The sequence below is a fragment of the Pleurodeles waltl genome, chromosome 1_2, assembly GCF_031143425.1.
Source record: "Pleurodeles waltl isolate 20211129_DDA chromosome 1_2, aPleWal1.hap1.20221129, whole genome shotgun sequence".
Classification (NCBI taxonomy): domain Eukaryota; kingdom Metazoa; phylum Chordata; class Amphibia; order Caudata; family Salamandridae; genus Pleurodeles; species Pleurodeles waltl.
In genome coordinates this window covers 38,972,517-38,994,487 of record NC_090437.1, presented here as the reverse complement: position 1 = coordinate 38,994,487, position 21,971 = coordinate 38,972,517, and the positions used below count along the sequence as shown (strand labels likewise).

At 42.0% G+C, this 21,971-nt stretch overlaps 1 protein-coding gene across 3 annotated transcripts in view; it reads right to left on the bottom strand.

Moving 5' to 3' along the window:
• Window positions 1-21,971, bottom strand: part of STAP1 (signal transducing adaptor family member 1) — a 478,236-nt gene that overhangs the window by 380,097 nt on the left and 76,168 nt on the right. For all 3 annotated transcript variants that reach the window (XM_069235790.1, XM_069235796.1, XM_069235804.1), the window contains exon 2: window positions 12,044-12,115. In XM_069235790.1, coding sequence (XP_069091891.1) covers window positions 12,044-12,115 — 72 coding nt within the window. The remainder of the gene's footprint in view (window positions 1-12,043; window positions 12,116-21,971) is intronic.

The following is a 21,971-nucleotide window of genomic DNA, read 5'->3' as shown; positions in this document are numbered from 1 at the left end:
TTCAGTAGGGCTTCTTGTGCCCCAACAGTACATTTTCGAATCCACTATATAGGATCAGTTCTTGCCATATAGTATGGCTTGCATTACTTTTATTATACTTTATGGCTTGTCATATATATGAAGACAGGTCATATGGTGTGTCCGTACACCAGATGGTGATATCATGGGGTCCCTAAGGGCCCAGTCTTATTTCTGTAAAGCACCGTACGTTTGGTAGCGTCGGTGTGAAGAGTAGAGAGGGGAAGCGCGTGATAACGCTTCCGTGCCGTCCATAACCTGTCTTCATATATATGACAAGCCATAAAGTATAATAAAAGTAATGCAAGCCATACTATATGGCAAGAACTGATCCTATATAGTGGATTCGAAAATGTACTGTTGGGGCATACTTGAACCTATGAGCCTTGAAAAAGTCCGCAAGGACGAAACACGTGTTGGCTGTTTTCTGATCTTGGATTAAAAGTACCTTTTGAAACTCTACTTGGATTACATATTTATTTTACAGACTTTGAGTGCCCTGGTCCTCTTCTTTTTTCATATCTTCACGCATAGTTGAATACATTTCAATATTATTTCTCACAATTTATTTCTGTCAATGCTGCTTTGTGTTCTATTATTCTTTGTTGAAATAATCTGTTTACGCCCTTTGGATGCTCCTTTCTATTAATATGAGTCATGGCGTAGCTGCATAATTATGGTTCAAGCCAAGATATCATTTGCATAGAAAATAATCACATTTGTGTAGGATGATTTGATTAGTATATTCAATTTTGATCTTTGCTTGTCCTGATCAAGCAATTTCAAATTTCAGTAAACACCAAGGATACATAAAATAAAACTGCAAACAAAGTCACTATCTTAAATTAATAAATAAATGAAATTCTGATTATCAAACTCAAAGAGCTGTACAATAGGCTGATCTTTTCAAATGTAGAACCACTGATATTTACTGATAGAATACTTAAATACGTTTTGGATTATGTATGTGGTAGGACAGTGTACCACACTAGCAAGGGGAAAACTATACACTGATCACTACAGAGTTATCCAAAGTTTCTTTAAAATAATTTGTACCTGGAGAGCATGTGTAGCAGCGTATGAACAATATTTCCATCACCATTAGGTTTAAAATCAGCAGTTCTTCAATGCACTGAGGGCTACCTTATTATGTACTGTTTTAGTATTTGAAGTTTAAATCGGAGCTGATTAATACCTTTTGAAGAAGGGCAATAAAGTACAAAGAAATTGAGTAAAACAACAGTTTACAGCACAATGTGACAAGTAAATTGCCTAAAAATACATCTAATTTTCAGACATTTGTGAATAGTATCACATGAAAGATTCCAAAATCACAGAGCCTGGTGCAGAACTCAGTAGCATTACCTCTATCCAATAGAAAATCATGCAGCTGCCTGTAGGAAATTTAGTGCTACCTTCCTTTTGTATTTTTAGGTCTCGCCTGCAGGAGCTCATTTGCACTAGCCCACGAGCCTTCACTTGCGAGAGATACTGTCTTGAATACTTGGTGCCCGCCCATTGCTTGCATTTGTGGGCTTGATTGTTGCTTTTATTTGCTGCCTTCTAATTGGACAGGGTGAGCTGTCTTCACTTCCTCTTCTTTCTGCAGGGGCACAGACCCAGTACTGATTCCTTCAAATTTATTAAGGTCCTTCCGTTGCTGGCACTGTGATTAAGGAATTATTTATTTTGTGTTTTTCTTCTCTGACTCCCTCCTGCCCCCGTCTGTCTTGCTTCTTTTCCCACACCCCATCCATGTGCTTCTTCCCACAATTCCATTTATGTTACTTCGTTTCACACTCCCCCAAGCCCTGTCCATGTTACTTCCTTTCCCTCCCATTTGCCCAATCCATGTTGCTTCTTTTCCCTCCCATCTGTTTCCTCAGCCCCCACCCCCACCCTTCCCCATCCCTGTTTCTTCTTCCCCAACTCGCTGTGTCCCAGTTTCATTTCACTCGAAACAGCCCCCTACCTGTTTCTTCTCCCCTGCCATCCCATCCCAGTTACCACTCCCCCAAAAGCCCGTGTCTCATCTCCCCCATGAGTCCCTGTCACTGTTTGTACCCCCTTCCCCACCAACAGCCCGTCTCAGTTTCTCCTCCCTGCCTCCCAACAGACAGAAGGGAAAAAAGGGCTATGACCCGATCCATGCTGGCAGCTTCATATAGAATTTTTTACAGTCCTGTTCTCCATCCCTGAACAATTCGCAAGGCAAGTAGCTTGCCCATAGGCGATGCTTGTTGGATTTGCCAATTTCTTTTTTTTTATTGTTAACAGTCCGTGCAGTTTCTGTTATTTTTTCCAGTTATGGCCAGACAGCACCGTTCTTCAATACTGATAACAGTACACTCATCTGGTGTATGTCATTGTGATTACTTGATTACACAAAGTGAGATCATTGTGTGAAAAATTTGCTGAACAGATCATTTACTTTTAGGAATAATAAATATTTCATTTGGAATAAACTTCTGGGTGTTAATAACCATGCACTGGTTATAAGCTGCAGGAGAATGTAGTGCAAGAAAAATTATATATTTAACCTGAACACCTAAGTACTAAACTATTGCTCCTGCATCTCTACCCAGTACTACAGTAGTAACCAAAACGATGGGGCACATTTAACTCATTTTTCGTGATGCTCTGGTGGTGCTATGCTCTGCGCTGTATTTACAAGGTGGCATTAAGCCACTTTTTGTGGCTTAACGCCACCTTGTGAATACGGCCCCTTCACATGCAGCACTTTGCGTGGAAGGGGCGTGCAGTGGGTGTTGCTGTGGGTGTGGCACAGCATTACCCATTGCATTTTGACACTGCTTCAGATTTACGAGTTTTCATAAACCTGAGGCCGCACCAAAATCGAACCCAGGGGTGGCGTTAGCATGGCGCAACGAGGAGAAATGCTTTCCTTTCTATTCGTTTTTTGCTCTTTCTATGTGTACTGCATATTGCAGCACACATAGAAAGAGCAAATTACAATTTAATCTCCCCCTTAACGCAGCCATCCTTGCACTATGGTGCAAGGGTGGCTGCGTTGGCACATAGCAGCAAATTTAGCGCCGGCGCAGGGGGAAACACAGGGGCATGCCGTATTCTATTATATACAGCACATCCATGCGTTGTGAAAATGACGGTGCACAAAGCTGCCAAATTGGGTGCAGTGCTGTGCATCATCATTTTCCATTAAATCTGGCCCCAAATCTAAAAAGGAGAGCATCTCATTGCTACAACACGCAAGCAACAGTAGGAATTTCCTAGCAGTTACGACTCTCAGGCAGTTGTCTCTAGCCACATCTTCAATTAGAGATGACCAGAGGAGGCAAATATGGCATCTTGGTCTAACATGAAGCTAGACAAGCCCTTTATACAGCACATGAACTCAGTTTTTTGTTGATCGAATTGAAGAAGGCTTGACTATGGCACTCTTAGAGAAATGTGTTGGTGCTGAACTGCTGAGGTTATTAAAAGTTTGAAACTGAATCTGACAACTGAAAATGTAATTTAAAAAAAGTTTAAAGTGATTCAAAAGTGACCATTTTAAGGGTAAAGATCATGATCAATGAAGGTAGCGCAATAACACCTGCAGAAAAGAGGATTCATCCATAATTAAAGATTCGAAGTGTCAAACACTGTACTGCTAGCAGTTGTGAACAGGCACCTCAAAGGGAGCTTGCAGCAACGGAAGAGTTAATTGTTATTGCCAGAAGTCAAAGTAGGTCTGTTATTCTAGGAGAATCACTGAGGGAGCTGTAACGGGAATTATTTGAAATACAGAACAACTGCACTTTGTGAACCTCATGGAAGAGGAAAAATATCTGAGAGGAGTAAAAATAGAAGGAAGGAAAAAAGAAAGATGCAATCAAAGATCACAAGACCCAAATTAAAACCTGGCTACAAAGCTTTTTAATGCAATTTATGGGACAGAATGGCAGAGACATAAACAAACAAGCATTTGCAATAGAACAGGTCTCGCATTAGCAAGAGTTAGAGCTGTTGGTGTTGTAAATGATAATGACAACCTCGCATTTTGGACCTTATAAATATTTAGCCATACAGCACAATAAACCTTTAACAGAAATAAACTGTGTCTGTGCATTCCTTCATACAACTGGCATTAGACTGTAATGGTCTGAACAGCCCCTACAGAGCACCACAGTAAAAATAGCATTTGGAAGAAAGATGGTCATGCAAACAGATATTCAGCCCCTGAAGGGCATAATCACATAAAAAAGAATGATAAAGCGTATTGCAGTTAAATCATATAATAAGCCCCTTGAGGGCATAGTATATTACACATTTTCAGGCCTAGCAGGCCTTTTAAATATCATTTAACTGTGGAGTCAGTGGCACAAGGGTGCAGTGCCGCAGGTCATTACTATATGTCCTATTAGAGTCAACATCAGAAGGTGCAGTACCACTGGTTATGGTTAGATGTCGCTATAGAGTCAAAAGCAGAAGTTGCAGTACCACTGGCCATGGCTAGATGCCCCTGTGGAGCCAGAAGCAATATCAGAAATAAACATTAGCAGAAGGTGCACTACCATCCTTCTGGTGCCTACTGAGTTAGTAGTGCATTGGGGCAATCATCATCCTTAAGCCCTCGGACAGCATAATGCATCACACATTTGCAGATGGAGTAAGGCTGTTGTAATATTGTTACAAATGAGGCTCTTATAACACAAAGTCCTCTCAGCTGTTAAAACAAACACTCTAACCATAAGAGATTGTAAATATGCATTGAATGGTGGAAGAAGTTGTGATTTTTGGACCCCCTTTCACCTAGTGCGGCCCACAAGATGACCTGGACAGAAAGAGCACATCATTCTGAATGTTTTGGTGATGGTTCCATTTCCTTAGGATCACCACAGGCTGAGCTATGGGCAAAAATGTGTTGTAAAAGAAATGCCTGCAAAGCATTATGCGGTGAGTTTCCCTGAGTGTAGTGAATATTGTAGTATCGGCTCTCCCACTGTGCCGGGAGAGCCGCTGTTGAAGAATCATTCCTGGGTGGAACAAACAAATGTACAAAACACACGCAGGACACAACTACTTGTAATTACTGATTATGCGAAGTCAGGACCAAGTGATGGGCAAATGCAAAAAAAACAACCGCTCACGTGCTTACTGACAAACGTGAGAGGCAGGAAACAAAGAAAACTAGTCTGTCCAAACAACAGAAAAACATTCCAGGTGTAATTAAATGTGACTTGGCTGAAGCTCCTCAGCCAAGTAGAGGAAGTGATGTAACAGCTGTCAAATCAGTTAGGAGACAGCATAACAAGAGCAACACTGCCTTTAACCTATTGCAAGTGGCTGGAGGGAGCAAATGCCTATACTCCATCCAACAGGTCTTGCAGACAGTGCATGCGCGCTGTCTCGGCTTAACCTAAAAAAGCAAGTCACCATGGAGTGTTTTTATCTCTATTAAATTCACTGAATTAAAATTCTCAGAAAGGTGAATTTTCACCAAGTGCAGTGAGAAAGTATAGCTTGAAAACATAGACCATCTTTAGTAAGGATAAAGGAATATTATCAGAAATACTTGGGACAGATGTGGAACTGTGGAATAAATTATGTCATGGCAAGGTAGTGTACATTTTCTACCAAGATAATTTAGTATATACATTATGTAATTATATAATATAATATATATTTCTGAATCAACAATGTATGGATTAAAGATGTATCTTGGAAAAGGACTATAGTTTCCGGTTGTTGCTGCTTTATTGACAGTTACTATTCTGATGTAAACATTCTCCCATAAAATTATCTAGGAACAGTTTGACAGCACTGTGGCAGTAATGGTACTGAATGACTTCAGGCACTGTTAGAATCTCTAAAAAACGGCGTTAGTCATGAATCAGTTCCACAGTGCTTTGCAGGTAACTAAGGGGCCTCTGATCACTCAAAAGGCAGGACAGTACAACACCGAGGTATAACCGATGATTGGCCCACAGACAGCACACTCCAAAAGCTCAAAGATATGGTACCCTGTCTCACTACGCACCCTTAAACTAATGTCAGAGTATAAATGAGTGTCATCTATGCTCTTTTCATTGCACTGATTTGCCTGTTAACATAACATTTACTAGTCCTTCAGTCAAATATCTATATGGTGCTCTTTAAATACCTGCAGCCTATCTACCATGACAACTTCAATGGTTTCATCTAGGCATCTTCGCCCATTGGAGGAAATACAAGACTATTAGTAACACCTCTGGGGTTATCTGATCATGTGATTTGAGAGTTTTCTGCATAAGTATGAAAAAATGTTCTAACTAAAAAGGATCAAAAGTTACAAAAAAGGTGCTATTTATCATCATATGGGTTCACGCAGTAGCAGACTGCAGGAAAGTGCCCCTTTTGGCATGGTTACCCCCTTATTATTTGCCTGCTATTGATGCTGACATGACTGAGAGTGTGCTGGGATCCTGCAATTCAGGTCCCAGCACCAGTGTTCTTCCCCTAAAACTGTACCATTGTTCCCAAAATTGGCACACCGCTGGCACACAGCTAAGTCCCTTATAAAAGGTACCAGTGGCACAAAGGGCTCTGTGACCAGGGAGGGTCCCTAAGCGCTGTAGCATGTATTGTACCACCCGAAGGGACCCTTCACCAAGCACATGCACACTGCCATTGAAGATTGTGTGTGCTGGTGGAGAGAAAAAGATCAAATTGACGTGGCATCCCTCTCAGGGTGCCATGCCCACCAACCACTGCCTATTGCATAGGTAAGTCACCCCTCTAGCAGGTCTTACAGCCCTAAAGCAGGGTGTGCTATACCACAGGTGATGGCATAGCTGCATGAGCAATATGCCCCTACAGTATCTACGTACATTTTTAGACATTGTGAGTGCAGTGTGGCCATATAAAGTACATGGGCTGGGAGTTTGTCATTACGGACTCCACAGCTCCATGATGGCTTCACTGAAGAGTGGGAAGTTTAGTATCAAAATTCTCAGCACAATAAACCCACACTGACGCCAGTGTTGAATTTATTGTACAGTGCACCTAGAGGGCATCTTAGAGATGTCCCCTGTATTTTAACCAACTCTTTAGTGTATGGCTGACAAGCCTGTGCCAGCTTGCCACTAAAAGTCAAGTTTCTGACCCCATGAAGTAAGGGCCTTTGTGCCCTCTGAAATTGAAAACAAAGGCTGCTCTGGGTGGAGGTGCTTTACACCTCTCCCCTGCAGGAACTGTAACACTTGGTGGTAAACCTCAAAGGCTCATGCCTCCTGTCACAGTGCCCCAGGGCACTCCGGCTAGTGGAGATGCCTGCCCCCCAGACAAAGCCCTACTTTTTGTGGCAAGTCCGGTGGAAAAATTAGGTAAAACAGAGAGCAGTGACTATTCTAGCTAGGACCACACCTAAGGTGTCCAGAGCTGAAGTGTCCCCCTCCCTGCAGAATCCTCCATCTTGGTTTGGAGGATAGGGACCAATAGGGTTAGGAGTGTGCCCCCATCCCCAAAGGGAGTGGGCACAAAAAGGGTGTAGCCACCCTCAGGGATAGTATCCATTGGCTGCTTCCCTCTGACTCTGTAACGCCCATATATCTAGTATTTAGGGGCACCCCTGAACCGAGCTCACCAGATTCCTGGCGAACTCAAGAAAAGAAGACATCGAAGCAAGAAGAAAGAAGAAGGCCTGCTAAGCCAACCCCCCAGGAGAGGAGACTCCAGACACCAAATGACTTGGTCTCAGCCCTACCAGCCTATCTGCAGCTCCAAAGACTCCTGCTCCAAAAAGGCGACGCATCCTCCAGGACCAGCAAGCTCTCCCCCAGATGACTGCCTGCCCACCAGAGGACCAATATCTCCAGAGGACAGCGGCCCTGTCCAGAAGAAACTACAACACTCCAGGACTCCAGAACCTCCCTGGATCCGCAAGTCTTGCCCACACCTGATGCCCATCTCCCATGTCTAGGTGGCTCACCAGTCCGGAGCAGGTCCCCAGGCGATTCTGACCTTGTGTCCACCCTGGGTTGACCCCTCCTGGCCAACACAATGACGCCTGCAGCCTAAATCCAGAGGACGCCACCCTGACTGCATAAGAACTGGATGAAGATTCCTGATACCAAAAGATACCCTTGCAGCCCCCTGCCCTTGGGGAATGTGACCACCGGTCCAGCAACGGTCAGCAAGTGGCCCTCCTCCTTGACCAGCCTGTGGTTTCCCAGAACCTACCCCTGGACCCAGCCTGCAGCATCTTTGTGACCTCCGGGGTCCCCCTATTGAAAAGCATTGGGAGCCCGATGCTATGTTTGCACCCTACAGCCGGCCACCCATGTGCCAACGAGGATGTGTGTTTGGTGCTGACCTGTGGCCCCGGTGCTCTCCTTAACCCCCAGGTGTGCCCTCCGAAGACGGGGCTACTTACCTGCTGGCAGATCCAATTCCGAGTGCCCTCAGTCTCCATAGGGGCCCATTTTAAATCTTGCAACGATTTTGAACCCTGCACCCAGCCGGCACTGTGTTGCTGGTGGTGGGTGTTTGGGGTTAACTTGAACCCCAACCTGTGGACATCCGAACCCCTTCAGACTGGAACGGTAAGTCCTATACTTACCCCAAAACTGTAGTAACGTTTCTTCCCCTCTAGAACTGTGTTTTGAAATTGCTGTCTCAACTTCTAAAACAGATTATTGCTATTTACTTGAAAACCATTTAACTTGCCAAATTGAAACTAAGTGGTGTTGATACACATGCTTGCTACTTACTTGCAAATTTTCTTACCTGCAATCAGAATCTTGTGGTTCTAGTAATAAAGTAACAAAATATATTGTTTCTATATAAAACAGTTGGCCTGGAGTTAGTCATTGAGTGTGTGCTCACTTATTGCCTGTCTGTGTACAACAAATGCTTTGCACTACCCACTGATAAGCCTAACTGCTCACCACACTACCACAAAAGAGAGCATTAGTATTATCTACTTTAGCCTCTGTTAAGCCTCTGGGGAACCCCTGGACTGTGTGCACACTGTATCTCATTTTGGTTTAGTATATACAGAGCCAGCTTCCTACACAGATCACTTGCAAACGTTAAGGGGTCACCCCTGAGCTGCTAATTGCTGATGGTAAAATGGTAGTAATGAGGTGAAGCAGTATTAATGGGCCTTAACCACACAGTGAAATAACACTGCCGAAGCATGTCATGAGGTGTGTAGCGGAATTTGTCTTTTTCTTACTAAATAATTTAGACAACCCTATCACTTAATTTGGTCCTCTTTCGTGGCGTAATTTCAATGGCCCCGGTTATGAGCTTGATTTGCCACAACAGTGAAGTCAACACAGTCACTCTCTTGCCTCAATGGTCTTTCTGGATATATGAATTTGAACTACAGATGTTTTCAATATTTCTTATGCTAATTGCTACTCTTTTATTCCTCTGACCATGGTTATGTGTAATACCTACCGTCTCGGTCAAAAATCTGAAAGTCATCTTTGATCCCTTTCTGCTGTTGACAAACACACCAGCTCAATGATAAACAAAGCTAATTTCCAGGTCAAAATAGCCAATAAGCTCCCCCACAGCTTTTTATCAAAGCCAGGCAATAAATCATAAGGCCTTATGCGATTCTCTTGATACTACCTGAGGTTGTTACATATATGAATCTCTATTCAATACGCTTACAAGCTTAAACAGGTACATGTCTGTACTGGGTACATAATTGCGTTAACTGGTTTAGGGGCTAAACCAATTTGTCCATATTGGACCACTATAATGTTCCTACCACAGGTTAACTGCTGTGGCAGCTGGTGATCTTTGAAAGTGGTGGGGTGTAATACTGGTCAGTTCACTCCATTTAATTAAAAACTCCCTTACTCATACACACTCCAGCTCACATTTACTCTCTTCCCCCTTCACTCACTCTCACATTCTCTCACTTACTCACCCCACTCCTACTCCTTCCCTCTCACTTTTACTCATACACAAAGACACTCATACTCATAGGTTATTTTTCTCTCTTACTAAAATCCTTACACACACTCACTGGCTCTGGGCTTTGGAGCAGCTGCTCCTGCTGCACCATTGATAGCTACATCCCTAACTCAATTCAACTCCCTTTCACAACCCTAATCACTCATTTTAATGCACTCACACTGCTTCACTCACTCCCTCGTACTCACTTTCTTTTATTCATACATACTCTCACACTCAGATTCATACCCAATTTTACTCTCCTTAACACTCTCAAACAAGCACACACTTACTCAATCTCATCCACTCTCAATCACTTATAAACACACTCACAAACATACAGACTTGCACAGAGAAATAACATGTTTTACTTACTGTACTTATCTGGAGGTTTGGGGGTTCCAAGGCAACAGGGTAGGAATCTAGTGCTGGGCACTAGATCCAGCAACTCATGTTTCCCAACGAGAAGCCAGACAGAGCAGCAATGACAGGTTTGGAAAGGGGAACAACCACCTCAATTACTATCCCAGCTTCTTGGTAAGACTGGCAACACTGCCCTGTAAAAAGCTGGGGATCCTACCCCCTGCTGCTCTGTGTAACTTCTTATTTGCCCACCCGTGGGACACAGTAGCTTCCTTGCCTGCGAGAGCATAGGCAGGTAAAACTTGTCTGCAGCCACCTATAAGAAGCTTTAGAAAGGCTTCTGCTGGGTGGGAGAAGACATTTGTTTCCCTGCCTGCGCTCGCTATTGAGGGCAGGTAAACTCAGAGTGCTCCTTCCCAGCAGGTGCATGCGAAAATAGCTGCTCCTGTCGGATGGGAGCCATGCCAGTTCCTGATGCACCTAGGATAGGTGCATACAGGGACCTGGCGGGGCCACAAGGGCCCTGGGGCTCCCCACGTAGCCCCAACATAGTTTTTGGAGGGTGCCCGTGGGCATTAGAGCACCCACTTAAGGCCTCAGGGATGGGGTCTCTGGGGCCCGTAGTGGCTTGGGGTGAGACCGCTGTACTGCCGTTAATGAAAAAGAAAGGCTCCAGGGGGTGGAGTCCCAGAGGCTAAAAAAGGATTAGAGCGTGGATTTGAGTACCCCCCTCCCTTTAAAAAAAGAAAGGCCCTGGGGGATTGCTGCAGCGAACTATCTAACCTGGATCACAAATCAGGAATGCACTTGCCCAAGAAATTTACCATGGACAGAAAACTGTGACCATCCAGTACTGTAGTTTTGATAAAGAAGTGTATACTTTTATCGTTCCTTGTAATTAAATATTTGAGGCGTCGCAAACACTTTTAGGACAAAAAGTAACCACAAGGGGATATTTTTTAGAAACACCTTTCTCGTTGATGGATTATTTACGGAGATGGGGTTGTGGGTCTTCAAAATGTTGGAAGAGAAGCATAAACACTGCTAGTGGCTTACATGGCCTCCTTAAAAAACGTTAACCTAAACAACCTAGAGATCACCAGAGCCCACCTAGTCCTCACACCGTATATCATGTCCAATCATTTATGTTGTATGTATTCCTTATTAATTTTTTTCCATTCAACATAGTTTCTGATCCCCAGTTTTCATTATGAAGCCCACCTCCAGGCCTACAATTCTACTCAAGTATTCCCAGAAAACCATTCAGGAACTTTCCAATCCACATTCACTTTTCAGCTGTGTTGATTAAGATACGTATTACTCCATTATTTCATCAATTTTATGTCAGATTGTAACTTCACCATCACTCTTAGTTTCATACACCTTAACCTAGACATGATGCTGACATCTAAATTTCGAATGACTGGTATTGAAAGTTGCACTTACAGTAAAGTCAGGAGGAGAACTAGTGAGGAAATAGTGGCAGTGGCAGTGGTATGCAATGGGTGTAGAAACGATGAAGTACACAACTTGAACCCATTCTCTTTTTTTTGCCTCCACCCCACTTTCTCTCCCCTCCCTAATTAAGCTATTTTTATGCAACTAATTTTAAAGAGTTGCATAGAAGGCACAAATGTTTTACAGTGTGGTACTAGCAAATTCCTTTAAAGGTATTTATTGAACCATTCCAGTTAACATGGCGAACAAAACACAATAGCAAAAAGAATCTTACATAATATACACTCACCATTTCTTGTTTGCTATCCTTATACAGGAAAAGTGTTGTTCCTCTGAGCTCTGCCCAATATTTGGTAAATTTCTGTGTAGAGAGAACAAGGTTTTCTTATTATCCTGGAAATTTTGTTAATTCTTCTTGAAATATCGATACAAAAAATAAACGTGAGGAATACATCTACATACACATTTTATTCGAAATGTTAAGTGCAGCAACACAAACCCATGCCACATGACGGTAGAGTGGATCCAATAAAAATAATTTTGCCAAATCTGCCTCTAATCTAGGGATCTTTGTTTTATACAAATCATTGCAGGTTCTGCTTTGAAGTGGTTGTAATGTTATGAGCCAAAAACGTTTAGTACTTTTCAAACAAAAGTAGATAAAAGACTGTGATAAGGTATCAGATTAAGATTGGTGCTGATGTTGTAGATGCAATTTGAAACATATATACGTTATTACTAAAAACATTTTCGAAAACTAAACGTGATTTTGTTTAATATTATCAGGCTAGTGGGCTAGGATGACTTGTGAGAGTGTCCAGTATATGTACTGTATAAAACAGTGTCCAATTGACCATTCCTTTTTATTACATCCCACTGTTACCTTTTTTTACAGTCGCATCTTTGTAGTTAAGGTTGCAATCCCGCAGGAAACCCATTACTCTTTGTTATTTTGCCTCTTTTTGAGCAATTTGCATCAGACCTGAGGAAACAGCGTTCACTAGTGCATGTCAAATTTGATGCGGATTGTTCAAACTCACCAAGGTTATTGGGAGATGGTCCAAAATGTGTGACTTACACAATAACCTTCTGGCTAAGTAAACGTGTGTTTTGTTTTGTTATGATTTTTTGCAAAAACTTAATATTGAGGAAAATGCTGGGCTCTCAACAATCTTAAAAACACATTGCCGTAGCAGTCCCTCGCACTGATGGCAATTACTGTGTGAGGAGGTGCTCCTTGTGAAAGTTTCAAATACACTTGCTAGCGCGCCTGGTCCTTCGTAAGTAAACTTACAAGGGGACGCGTATAGGCCGATGAACCTTTTGAATCGCATGGAGTGTCCTAGTCATGCAGTGACTATTGAATCAATACCCAACATCAATAATCAGGATAAAACACTTTATGAAACCACAATATAAACCATACTAATCAGAAATAACCACTACTCAGGAAAAGGGTTAACAAATGTTATTCCCTATTGCTTACAATTCTAAGTCATCTGTTAGTTCAAACTTTATTCACATCAACTCTTTATTAATTCATTAGTTAAAAGACATTATTTCTTGAAGAAAACATATGCGGCAAAGCAACACCATAAGCTATGAATATCAGAATTAATAATGTAATTCAGCAATTAAGTTCGTCAGTAATTTGTCACCGTCAACGTCACCCCTAACAACCTACCTAACCAAGATTAGCATCAGCATGTGGGTCTTCATGCGAAAACAATTTAGAGAAAACATCAATTTAGAAAAATTCTACCTAAGTGAGAGTCTCTATAAAACAGCGCAGTTGGTACCTAAAAGAAAAGGCACAAAATTGTCAGTCACATTTTCATAGCTACCTATCCAAGATGGATCAGCAACAAGTCAATCTTCGTCTTCAGTTAATCAAATAGTCAGCTACAGATCAGGCTCACAGAGTATGAGCCAAATGTCAGCACCTCGGACAGTGTCTCCTGACGTCATCAATTTTCTTCCTGCAGCTCATGACTTTTTATTAGGGTCTCCCAGTCCATCCCACTAATTGCTAATTGGTCAATCGGTCGGAAGATATGACTCTAACCTATAGTTTTTATTTACCAAATTGTATTCTTATATTTCACAAAATGCTGATTGGTTCTTCTTGCGATGAGGACATCATCCGGCTCTTCAGGTATCAAAATTGTTGCACATGGCTCTCTAGTCAGTGCTTCCATTGTTCAAGTCCTGTGAAAATACATTTAGCCTACACTACACATAATTGTATCAAATTGTCTTCATCATCTCCTGCTCGTCGGTACATTGCAGAATGTTCTAGATAAGCAACGTGAACTCTGAGCGGTTCAAGGTCTCTGTCTCCAGTTACAAGTCCTTTGCAAGGCGTTTGAATTCTCCATGTTCAAAGCGAGCAAGGCCGAATGGAACTAGGCCTCTGGTTCAGCTAACTTGAGACTATTGAATTAATACAATACATAGGTTTTACATCTCATTATGAGATATTGGTACATTTTTCTCATATGTTTTCATTATTTCGCATATTTTATGTTATTTTAGTACACATGGTGATCATACCCTGAGGGCACATTTTCAAACGCACACATTATTTTCTGTTATTAGTTTCTCTATGCATTTTTCTCATTTAGTAAACACACATATAAGTCATTAATAATTTCTTAATTAAGATATCTGCTCCATCACACTCACTCACTCTGATTTTAGCCAATGGCTGGTGTGGGCTTACCCTTTGCCACCAGCAGTATGCCATAGCACGTGAAAGAAAAATGTGAATGGCACAGTAACAGACTTAGGAACAAAGAGGGCTGGCCAAAAAGCCTCTGTGTAAGAATATTATGCAAATAATTTAGTAAAATCAAAAAGTCTTGGCCAACACTAAACATGAAAATACACATAAATATGTATGTCTCACCTTAGCGCATGGACAATTGTCATTCACAGACCTACTAACTCTCAATGTTTGCGCATACACAGGTGAATATTAATTTTAAAAAAAACAAAATAGCACAGTAAGAAAGCTGATGCTGCATGATGCATAAGTGGAAGCCACTTGCCATTGATATTCAGCTTCAAATGAATTTATTCTTTGATCCACCAGATTTCCATTTGTTGTAACAATCTTCTGTTTCCTTGACATGGAGGTCTACTATCATCTTTTACTGCTAGTTTTACTTCTGCCTCTGCACATCTGGTTGTATGTTACAAAGTGGGCGCCGAGCTCTCAACATCTGCACATTTGGTCAGTTCTGTAAGGTTCTGACGGAATGTGCATAGAATCCATGATGAACCTCAGTGCATTCCTTTATGTAGCAGATATTTCTCGTGACCTGGTTTTTTTTCAGTGCTTCGTACTGCCTCATAAATGCCTTATTGTCCTAAAGAAAATTACTTCACATAGTGAATGCCTCCTTTGTGAATCAGTAACAGGGCCTATTTCCATTTCTTCTCTTTCAGAAGTTCTTGTCTCTGTGAAATGCCTATGTATTTCTCCCTCTCATGCATATTGGAGTCAGTTCTCTGTACCTACACTTTCATATTTTTGGTTGGAGGATGAAAGGGCAACCCTAGCGTAGTTCTGCCCATTGCACTGGCAGATATGAACTGCATGTATCCATTAACAGGAGAAGACAAGTTGTTGCTACTTACAGTTTTAGTTATTTTGAGACCTATTGTCATTACTCCTTTAAAATATACAGTAGGAAGAAGCAGACAGAGGCGGGGGGCATTTTGGCCTTAGTGTAAATTTTATGCAGCCATTGGCTCCCATCTACTTTTAAGGTTTCCCATTGTTTGGATAGGCAATCGCTCAGGTCCATTGCACTTAATGGAAGGTTACTTTGTTCCATTACTCTTTCCATTAGGTTGTTGAGAGAGGGATTTGAGTAGCCCTCACTCCCTATTTCCTCAGCTTTCTCTCTTTCATCACTTGCTCCCTCTTCATTACCTAACATCTTTGCTACCCCCTCATTCCCTGTTCCCCTTGTCTTGTAACCCTCATGCCATTATTCGCTCGTCCATCCTTCCCAGATATCCCTGACCCATCATTACACTGTCATCCCTCGTCCCGTGTCATTCCCTACTATCCCTCATCATCTCCACCTTCCCTGCTTCCCTGCTCCCAGTCTTACCTGCCTTTTATCCTTCGTTGACCCATCATGCTGCCCCTTCTCTCTCCGTCACCCTCACCACTTCCCTGCCCCCTCTTCCATTTAATCTTCATCCTCACCTCTCATTACTTCACCATCCTTGCTTCCTCATCCCTGGCTCTTCATCCTCAGTCATCCTCATTTTGATAATCTTTGTCCCATTATCACCAGGTCGCTTAGTCACAAACCACACTTTGTTGCATGTTTAGTGGTACTATGTTTGTACTACTAACATTATACAAAATGCTATTCACATACCTACATGCAGAGGTCTACATGTCCATCTCTCCCATCTTGTATGTGCTAACATCTCCACACGACTGAGGGGATCTCTGCACAAATATATATACGTTTTAGTAGTAAATGTGGAAGGGGCGGAGGTGTGCAGTTGTGAAAATGGGGAATACTTGTGCTAAAGTGGATTGTTTGAGAGAGGAGTATGAAGGGTTAAGGAGGGGTTTAGTGAGGGACATGCACCCACTCACAAAAGAGTAAGCTCATTCCTCTTCACAAACTACCTGTCTATAGTTACTAAGGTCAAAAAGCACTCAAAACATTTGTGAATGTACTCCAGCTGATGGCATAAGTTCAGCATCACCCCTGGCCACTCATAGAAACTGCATCATCCTGCCTTAGAAAATAATGGAGGTAGGGACTTACAATAAAACCCCATTGGAACTTCACAGGCCTACGTGCAGAAATCTACACATCTGTCTCTCCTATCTTGTATGTGCTGAAATCTCCGCACAACTACGGAGATCTCCACACACATAAACATACGTTTGAGTAGTAAATGTGGAAGGGACAGAGGCAAGCGGTTGTAAAATGGGGAATACTCACTACTAAAGTGGATGGTTTAAGGGAGGAGTAGGAAAGGTTAAGGAGAAGTTCAGAGAGGGACATGCACCCACCCACAAAGGAGTAAGCTCATTCCTAAACCACACTCAAAACATGTGTAAATGTACTCCAACTGATGGAAAAAGTTCACCACCAACCCTGGCAACTCATAGACACCACTGCAACACCATCCCATAGAAAGAGACGCAGATAGAGACTTAATATAAAACCCCACTGGAACTAATATTAAATAAATTACATTATTTAAACAATTAAAAAATATAATTACATTTTACTTCTTTTAACTATTTTTCTAAACATATAACAAAATTAATCATTTAATCAAAACATTTTACTAACTTTTTTAAAATATACAAATAAATGAAACATTAACTTAATAAGTTAAAAATGATTCTCCATAAAGGGAGTTGTAAACTTCAACATATGGCTGATGTGAGGGAGCAGAAAAAATACTTTGTTTGACACAATTAAAACTCTGTTGACACACAGACGACCATTCAAATTCCACATTGTTCTTTAACACTTCCTAAACCACTCTGTCATATTTGCACAGTTTTTAAGGAATTTTGCATAAAAGTCACAAAGACCAAGAAATGACCTGAGTTGGTCTTTGTCTTTAGGACGTGTTGCATTCACAATTCCATTAAATTACACTAGGTTTGATCGTAACACCTTCTGCTGTCAAAACATGGCTGTTAGAAATGGGTTCTCTGTTTGGCAGGCAGTTTGAACTCTGTCCAGGCAGGGACCCTCATTCTTGTCAGAGCTATTGAGAAACACACTTAGATACCCCCGGCTTACCCTTTTGGTAGCTTGGCACAAGCAGTCAGGCTTATCTTGGAAGCGTAAAGGATGTGTAAAGTATTTTGCCAACACACACAGTAATACAGTGAAAACACTACAAAATGGACATCCAAACTAATTTAGAAAAATAGTTAATATTTATCTAAATCAAATAAGACCAAAACGACAAACGTCCAACATACACAAGACAAGATATGAATTTTTAAAAGAATGAGAGTCTTACTCCATAGAAAATAATGGAAACGTTGATTTTACACAAAGAACTTGGTTGGCATCAAAAATAAAGCCACACAGGCAAGCGTGCATCGGAAAAGTCAGTGATGCATCAAATCCTTACTCACAAATGACGCCGTGCTTCATTTCTTCTCCGGTCAGGTAGGCAATGTGTTGTTTTCTACCTCACAAGAGAACAATGTATTGATTTCTGGAAGGGCTACCTCGAGTCCGCGCAGGTTCACGATGACTTTGACGCCCAGGGATGATGTGTGAAAAATACGACTGCACGGTGTTAGAAAACCGTGTTGCGTGAGATTCGCGCCGTTATCAGCAGCCGCAAGCAGGTGTTGCATCGTTTCTCCAGCCACGATGCACTGATCTCCCATCCGCAATGCAGGTGGAGTGTCAATTTCTGCTGCAAAGCTGGTGGCACGTCGTTTATCGGCCATGTTGCAGTTGGTGCGAAAATTTCCACGCAAGGTGTTCTATGCATGGATTTCAGTCCTTGTTCTGCCAACTTCACCTTTCAAGGGCCCAAGGACTGGATAGGGCACCACTTGGCAGGGCAGGAGTCTCAGAAGAGAGTCCGGTGCTTTCAGAGGAAGTCTTTGATGGCCCTGAGTCTTCAAAACAGGAGGAAAGCTCAGTTCAAGCCCCTGGAGATTCTTCTTCAAGCAGGAATGGACAACAAAGTCCAGTCGTTGTCCCCTTTCACAGGCAGAAACAGCAACTGCAGGATATCCCAACAAAGCACAGTCACAGGCAGGGGCAGCACTTCTCCTCAGCTCTTCAGCTCTTCTCCTTGGCAGAGGTTCCTCTTGGTTCCAGAAGTGATCTAAAGGTCTGGGGTTTTGGGTCCACTACTTATACCCTTTTCTGCATTTGAAGTAGGCAAACTTCAAAGGAAAGTCTCTGTTGTTCACAAAATCCTGCCTTGCCCAGGCCACGCCCCAGACACACACCAGGGGGTTGGAGACTGCATTATGTGAGGGCAGGCACAGCCCATTCAGGTGTAAGTGACCACTCCTCCCTCCACTCTAGCTCAGAAGGCTCATCAGGATATGCAGGCTACACCCCAGCTCCTCCCTTTGTGTCACTGTCTAGGGAAGATTCACAAACAGCCCAACTGTGAGTCTGACCCAGACAGGGAATCCACAAACAGGCAGAGTCACAGAATGGTTCAAACAAGAAAATGCCTACTTTCTAAAAGTGGCATTTTCAAACTAACAATCTAAAAACAAACTTCACTAAAAGATGTATTTTTAAATTGTGAGTTCTGAGACCCCACACTGCACATTTCTATTGTCCCTCAAAGGGAATCTGCACTTTAAGAATTTTTAAAGCCAGTCCTATCTTAACCTATGAGAAAGATAGGGCTTGCAACAGTGAAAAAGAAATTTGGCAGTATTTCACTGTTAGGACATGTAAAACACATCAGTACATGTCCTACCTTTAACATACACTGCACCCTGCCCCTGGGGCTACCTAGGGCCTACCTTAGGGGTACCTTAAATGTATAAAAAGGGAAGGTTTAGGCCGGGCAAGTAGGTACACTTGCCAAGTTGAATTTGCAGTTTAAAACCGCACACACAGACACTGCAATGGCAGGTCTGAGCCATGTTTACCAGGCTACTAATGTTGGTGGCACAACCAGTCATGCAGGCCCACTAGTAGCATTTGATTTACAGGCCCTTTGCACCTCTAGTGCACTTTACTAGGGTCTTACTAGTAAACCAAATATGCCAATCATGGAAAGGACAATTACCCATACACTTTACACAGGAGCACTTGCACTTTAGCACTGGTCAGCAGTGGTAAAGTGCCCAGAGTACCAAAACAGCAAAAATAGAGTTCAGCACACAGTCAAAAAATGGAAAGAAGAGGCAAAGAAGATAGGGAAGACCATGCCAAGGATGCCAGGTCTAACAATGGCCCAAATACTCAACTTAATTTACTCTGAAAATGCATTCATCATCTCTGATTGTAACACCATAGACCCCAAAAAAGATAGCACTTTCTCAACACATTTGTCATGCAATTCTGAAAAACAGATGCGGCTGAGCCCAGTCCAAATAGCATTCCACAAAACTGAAAAGAATCATCAGGTGTGCCAAAAGCAGTAATATGACTGGATTAGTCATCCAACATTACCTGATGATAACCTGCACGAAGATTGAGCTTTGAAAACCACATATGCTGACCTACAGCAGTAATAAGGTGTTCAATATGTGGCAAGGGAGGATTTTCCACCCATGTGGCATTGTTCAATTATTTTAAATCAATACAAAGTTTCAATTCCTCAGATTTTTTATTTGCTAAAACTACTGGAGAAAGCCACAAAGTGGTGTTTGCTGATTCAATTATTCCATTATGTGGCATTTTCTTCACAATTAGTGGCAACTCTCCTCTTACACTCTAGGGTACACTCCTCACTCGCATACATTTGCCACCTCTACATGCCAAAATATCCCATGTTCTTAACATTTACAATATTCTTGTGCACTAGCTGGACAGTTCTTAAAATTAGGCGTAGATCCACATCTATAACGCATAGGCTTGTTAGATATACAAAATGAACCTCTACCTCTGATAGAACTAACACTATATTGTTGTGAGTTTGACTGATATGTGGACTGACACGAGATTCTATTTTTGACACACATGCATGTGAACTCTCTGGCCCCATTTGTTTAGAACTTTCTAAGGAAGACTCTATGCTCTTTGCAGTATCAATTGTTTCATCATGCAAAGATTCCTGCATGCCAATAATATTTGTTGTATTTTTTTCAAATAACACCTAGATACAATTTGATCACGTATAAGTTGGGAAGTAAATTCTTCATACTCACAATGCGTGGTTAACATTTTTAAAACTGTGACATCTGCATCAATTGACTCATTGAGTGCTTGCACACGTGTAAGAAACTTGTGGCAATACATATGTAAATGTACTTTCCTTCAAAATAAATTTTAAAGTGCTTAACAGCCACCTCAAACCCATTCTAAATTTTATCCTCACCATTAAAAGTATTCTGTCTTTCGACAACCAACTAATAATAGAGAAAATTATGCTTTTGATCTGGTTTAAATTTCAAACCATCCACTGTAACAGCACCTCAATATTCATTAAATGATCAAAACTACTGGATGCTATCTCAGAGGTGGTTCTCCGGCTTCTTGCAGAAATGGACTTGAAGGAGTGACAGCTGTGCATATGAGAAAACTGCAGAAAATAAGTGGTATATGTTCCCAATATAAAGCATGGCAATCACTAGAGAATGCAGATGGCACCGAATCCTAAAGACTTCTTAAAGTGTGCCAATCACTGTGGGTATACTTGTGACCAGGAGGTAGTTCTGTAGACTTGCACTCTCTTTGCAGAAGTACATGAGCCTAAAGTGAAAGGAATTCAGTGCTGCAAACTGCAGTATCAGCACAGGTGTGTCGGCACTAGCACAGCAGGTAAGTAACGTAAGCCTAGCAGCGTTAAACAATAACTGCCAAATTGCACCAACTTCCAATCATATTTGTTATCACTAACGATGCTGCCTCGCTCTCCTCGCGCTGCCTGGGGTGTGCAGATCTGCAGAGAAATGATATCCTAGTGCTGCCTCGCACGTTTGAACTGCAGAGCAATGACGCCCTTGAACCTCCTCTGTGTAACACTGGACAGTCTTGTGTGTAACCACTGTACTTCACTCCCTGAGATCATCTGTTTATATGTGAGACAAAACTGCGCAGATACAGATCTTAATATACATAACTTGTCTCTCGTGCGGGTAAAAGTATCTGAATTGGGAATCGCCGGGCCTATCAACGTAAAACACAAAGTACCTGTAAGATTTGTATATAACAAAAATTGAATGGTCATCAGCTTGTCAATAAAGTAGTCTCTGAAATATTTACGGGAGAACAGCAAAGCCAGCTGCACAGGTAGAAACCGCCCAGGAGATCTTGACACTAACAATGGTTCTAACCATCACACCACAACATTTCATAGCGGAACATTATAAGCACCAACGCAAAACACCTGAGGATTACATCATACATCGATCAAAAGTAAAGACATCCACACCAGCAGATGCCACAGGAGAACATGCCAGTCTGCTCCTCACAAAAGTGAGAATGACTGAGAGAAAAAGAATATCTGTTCTAAGAAGCAGTGAGGAACATCGCTCTGCTAGATTTGGAACCAGA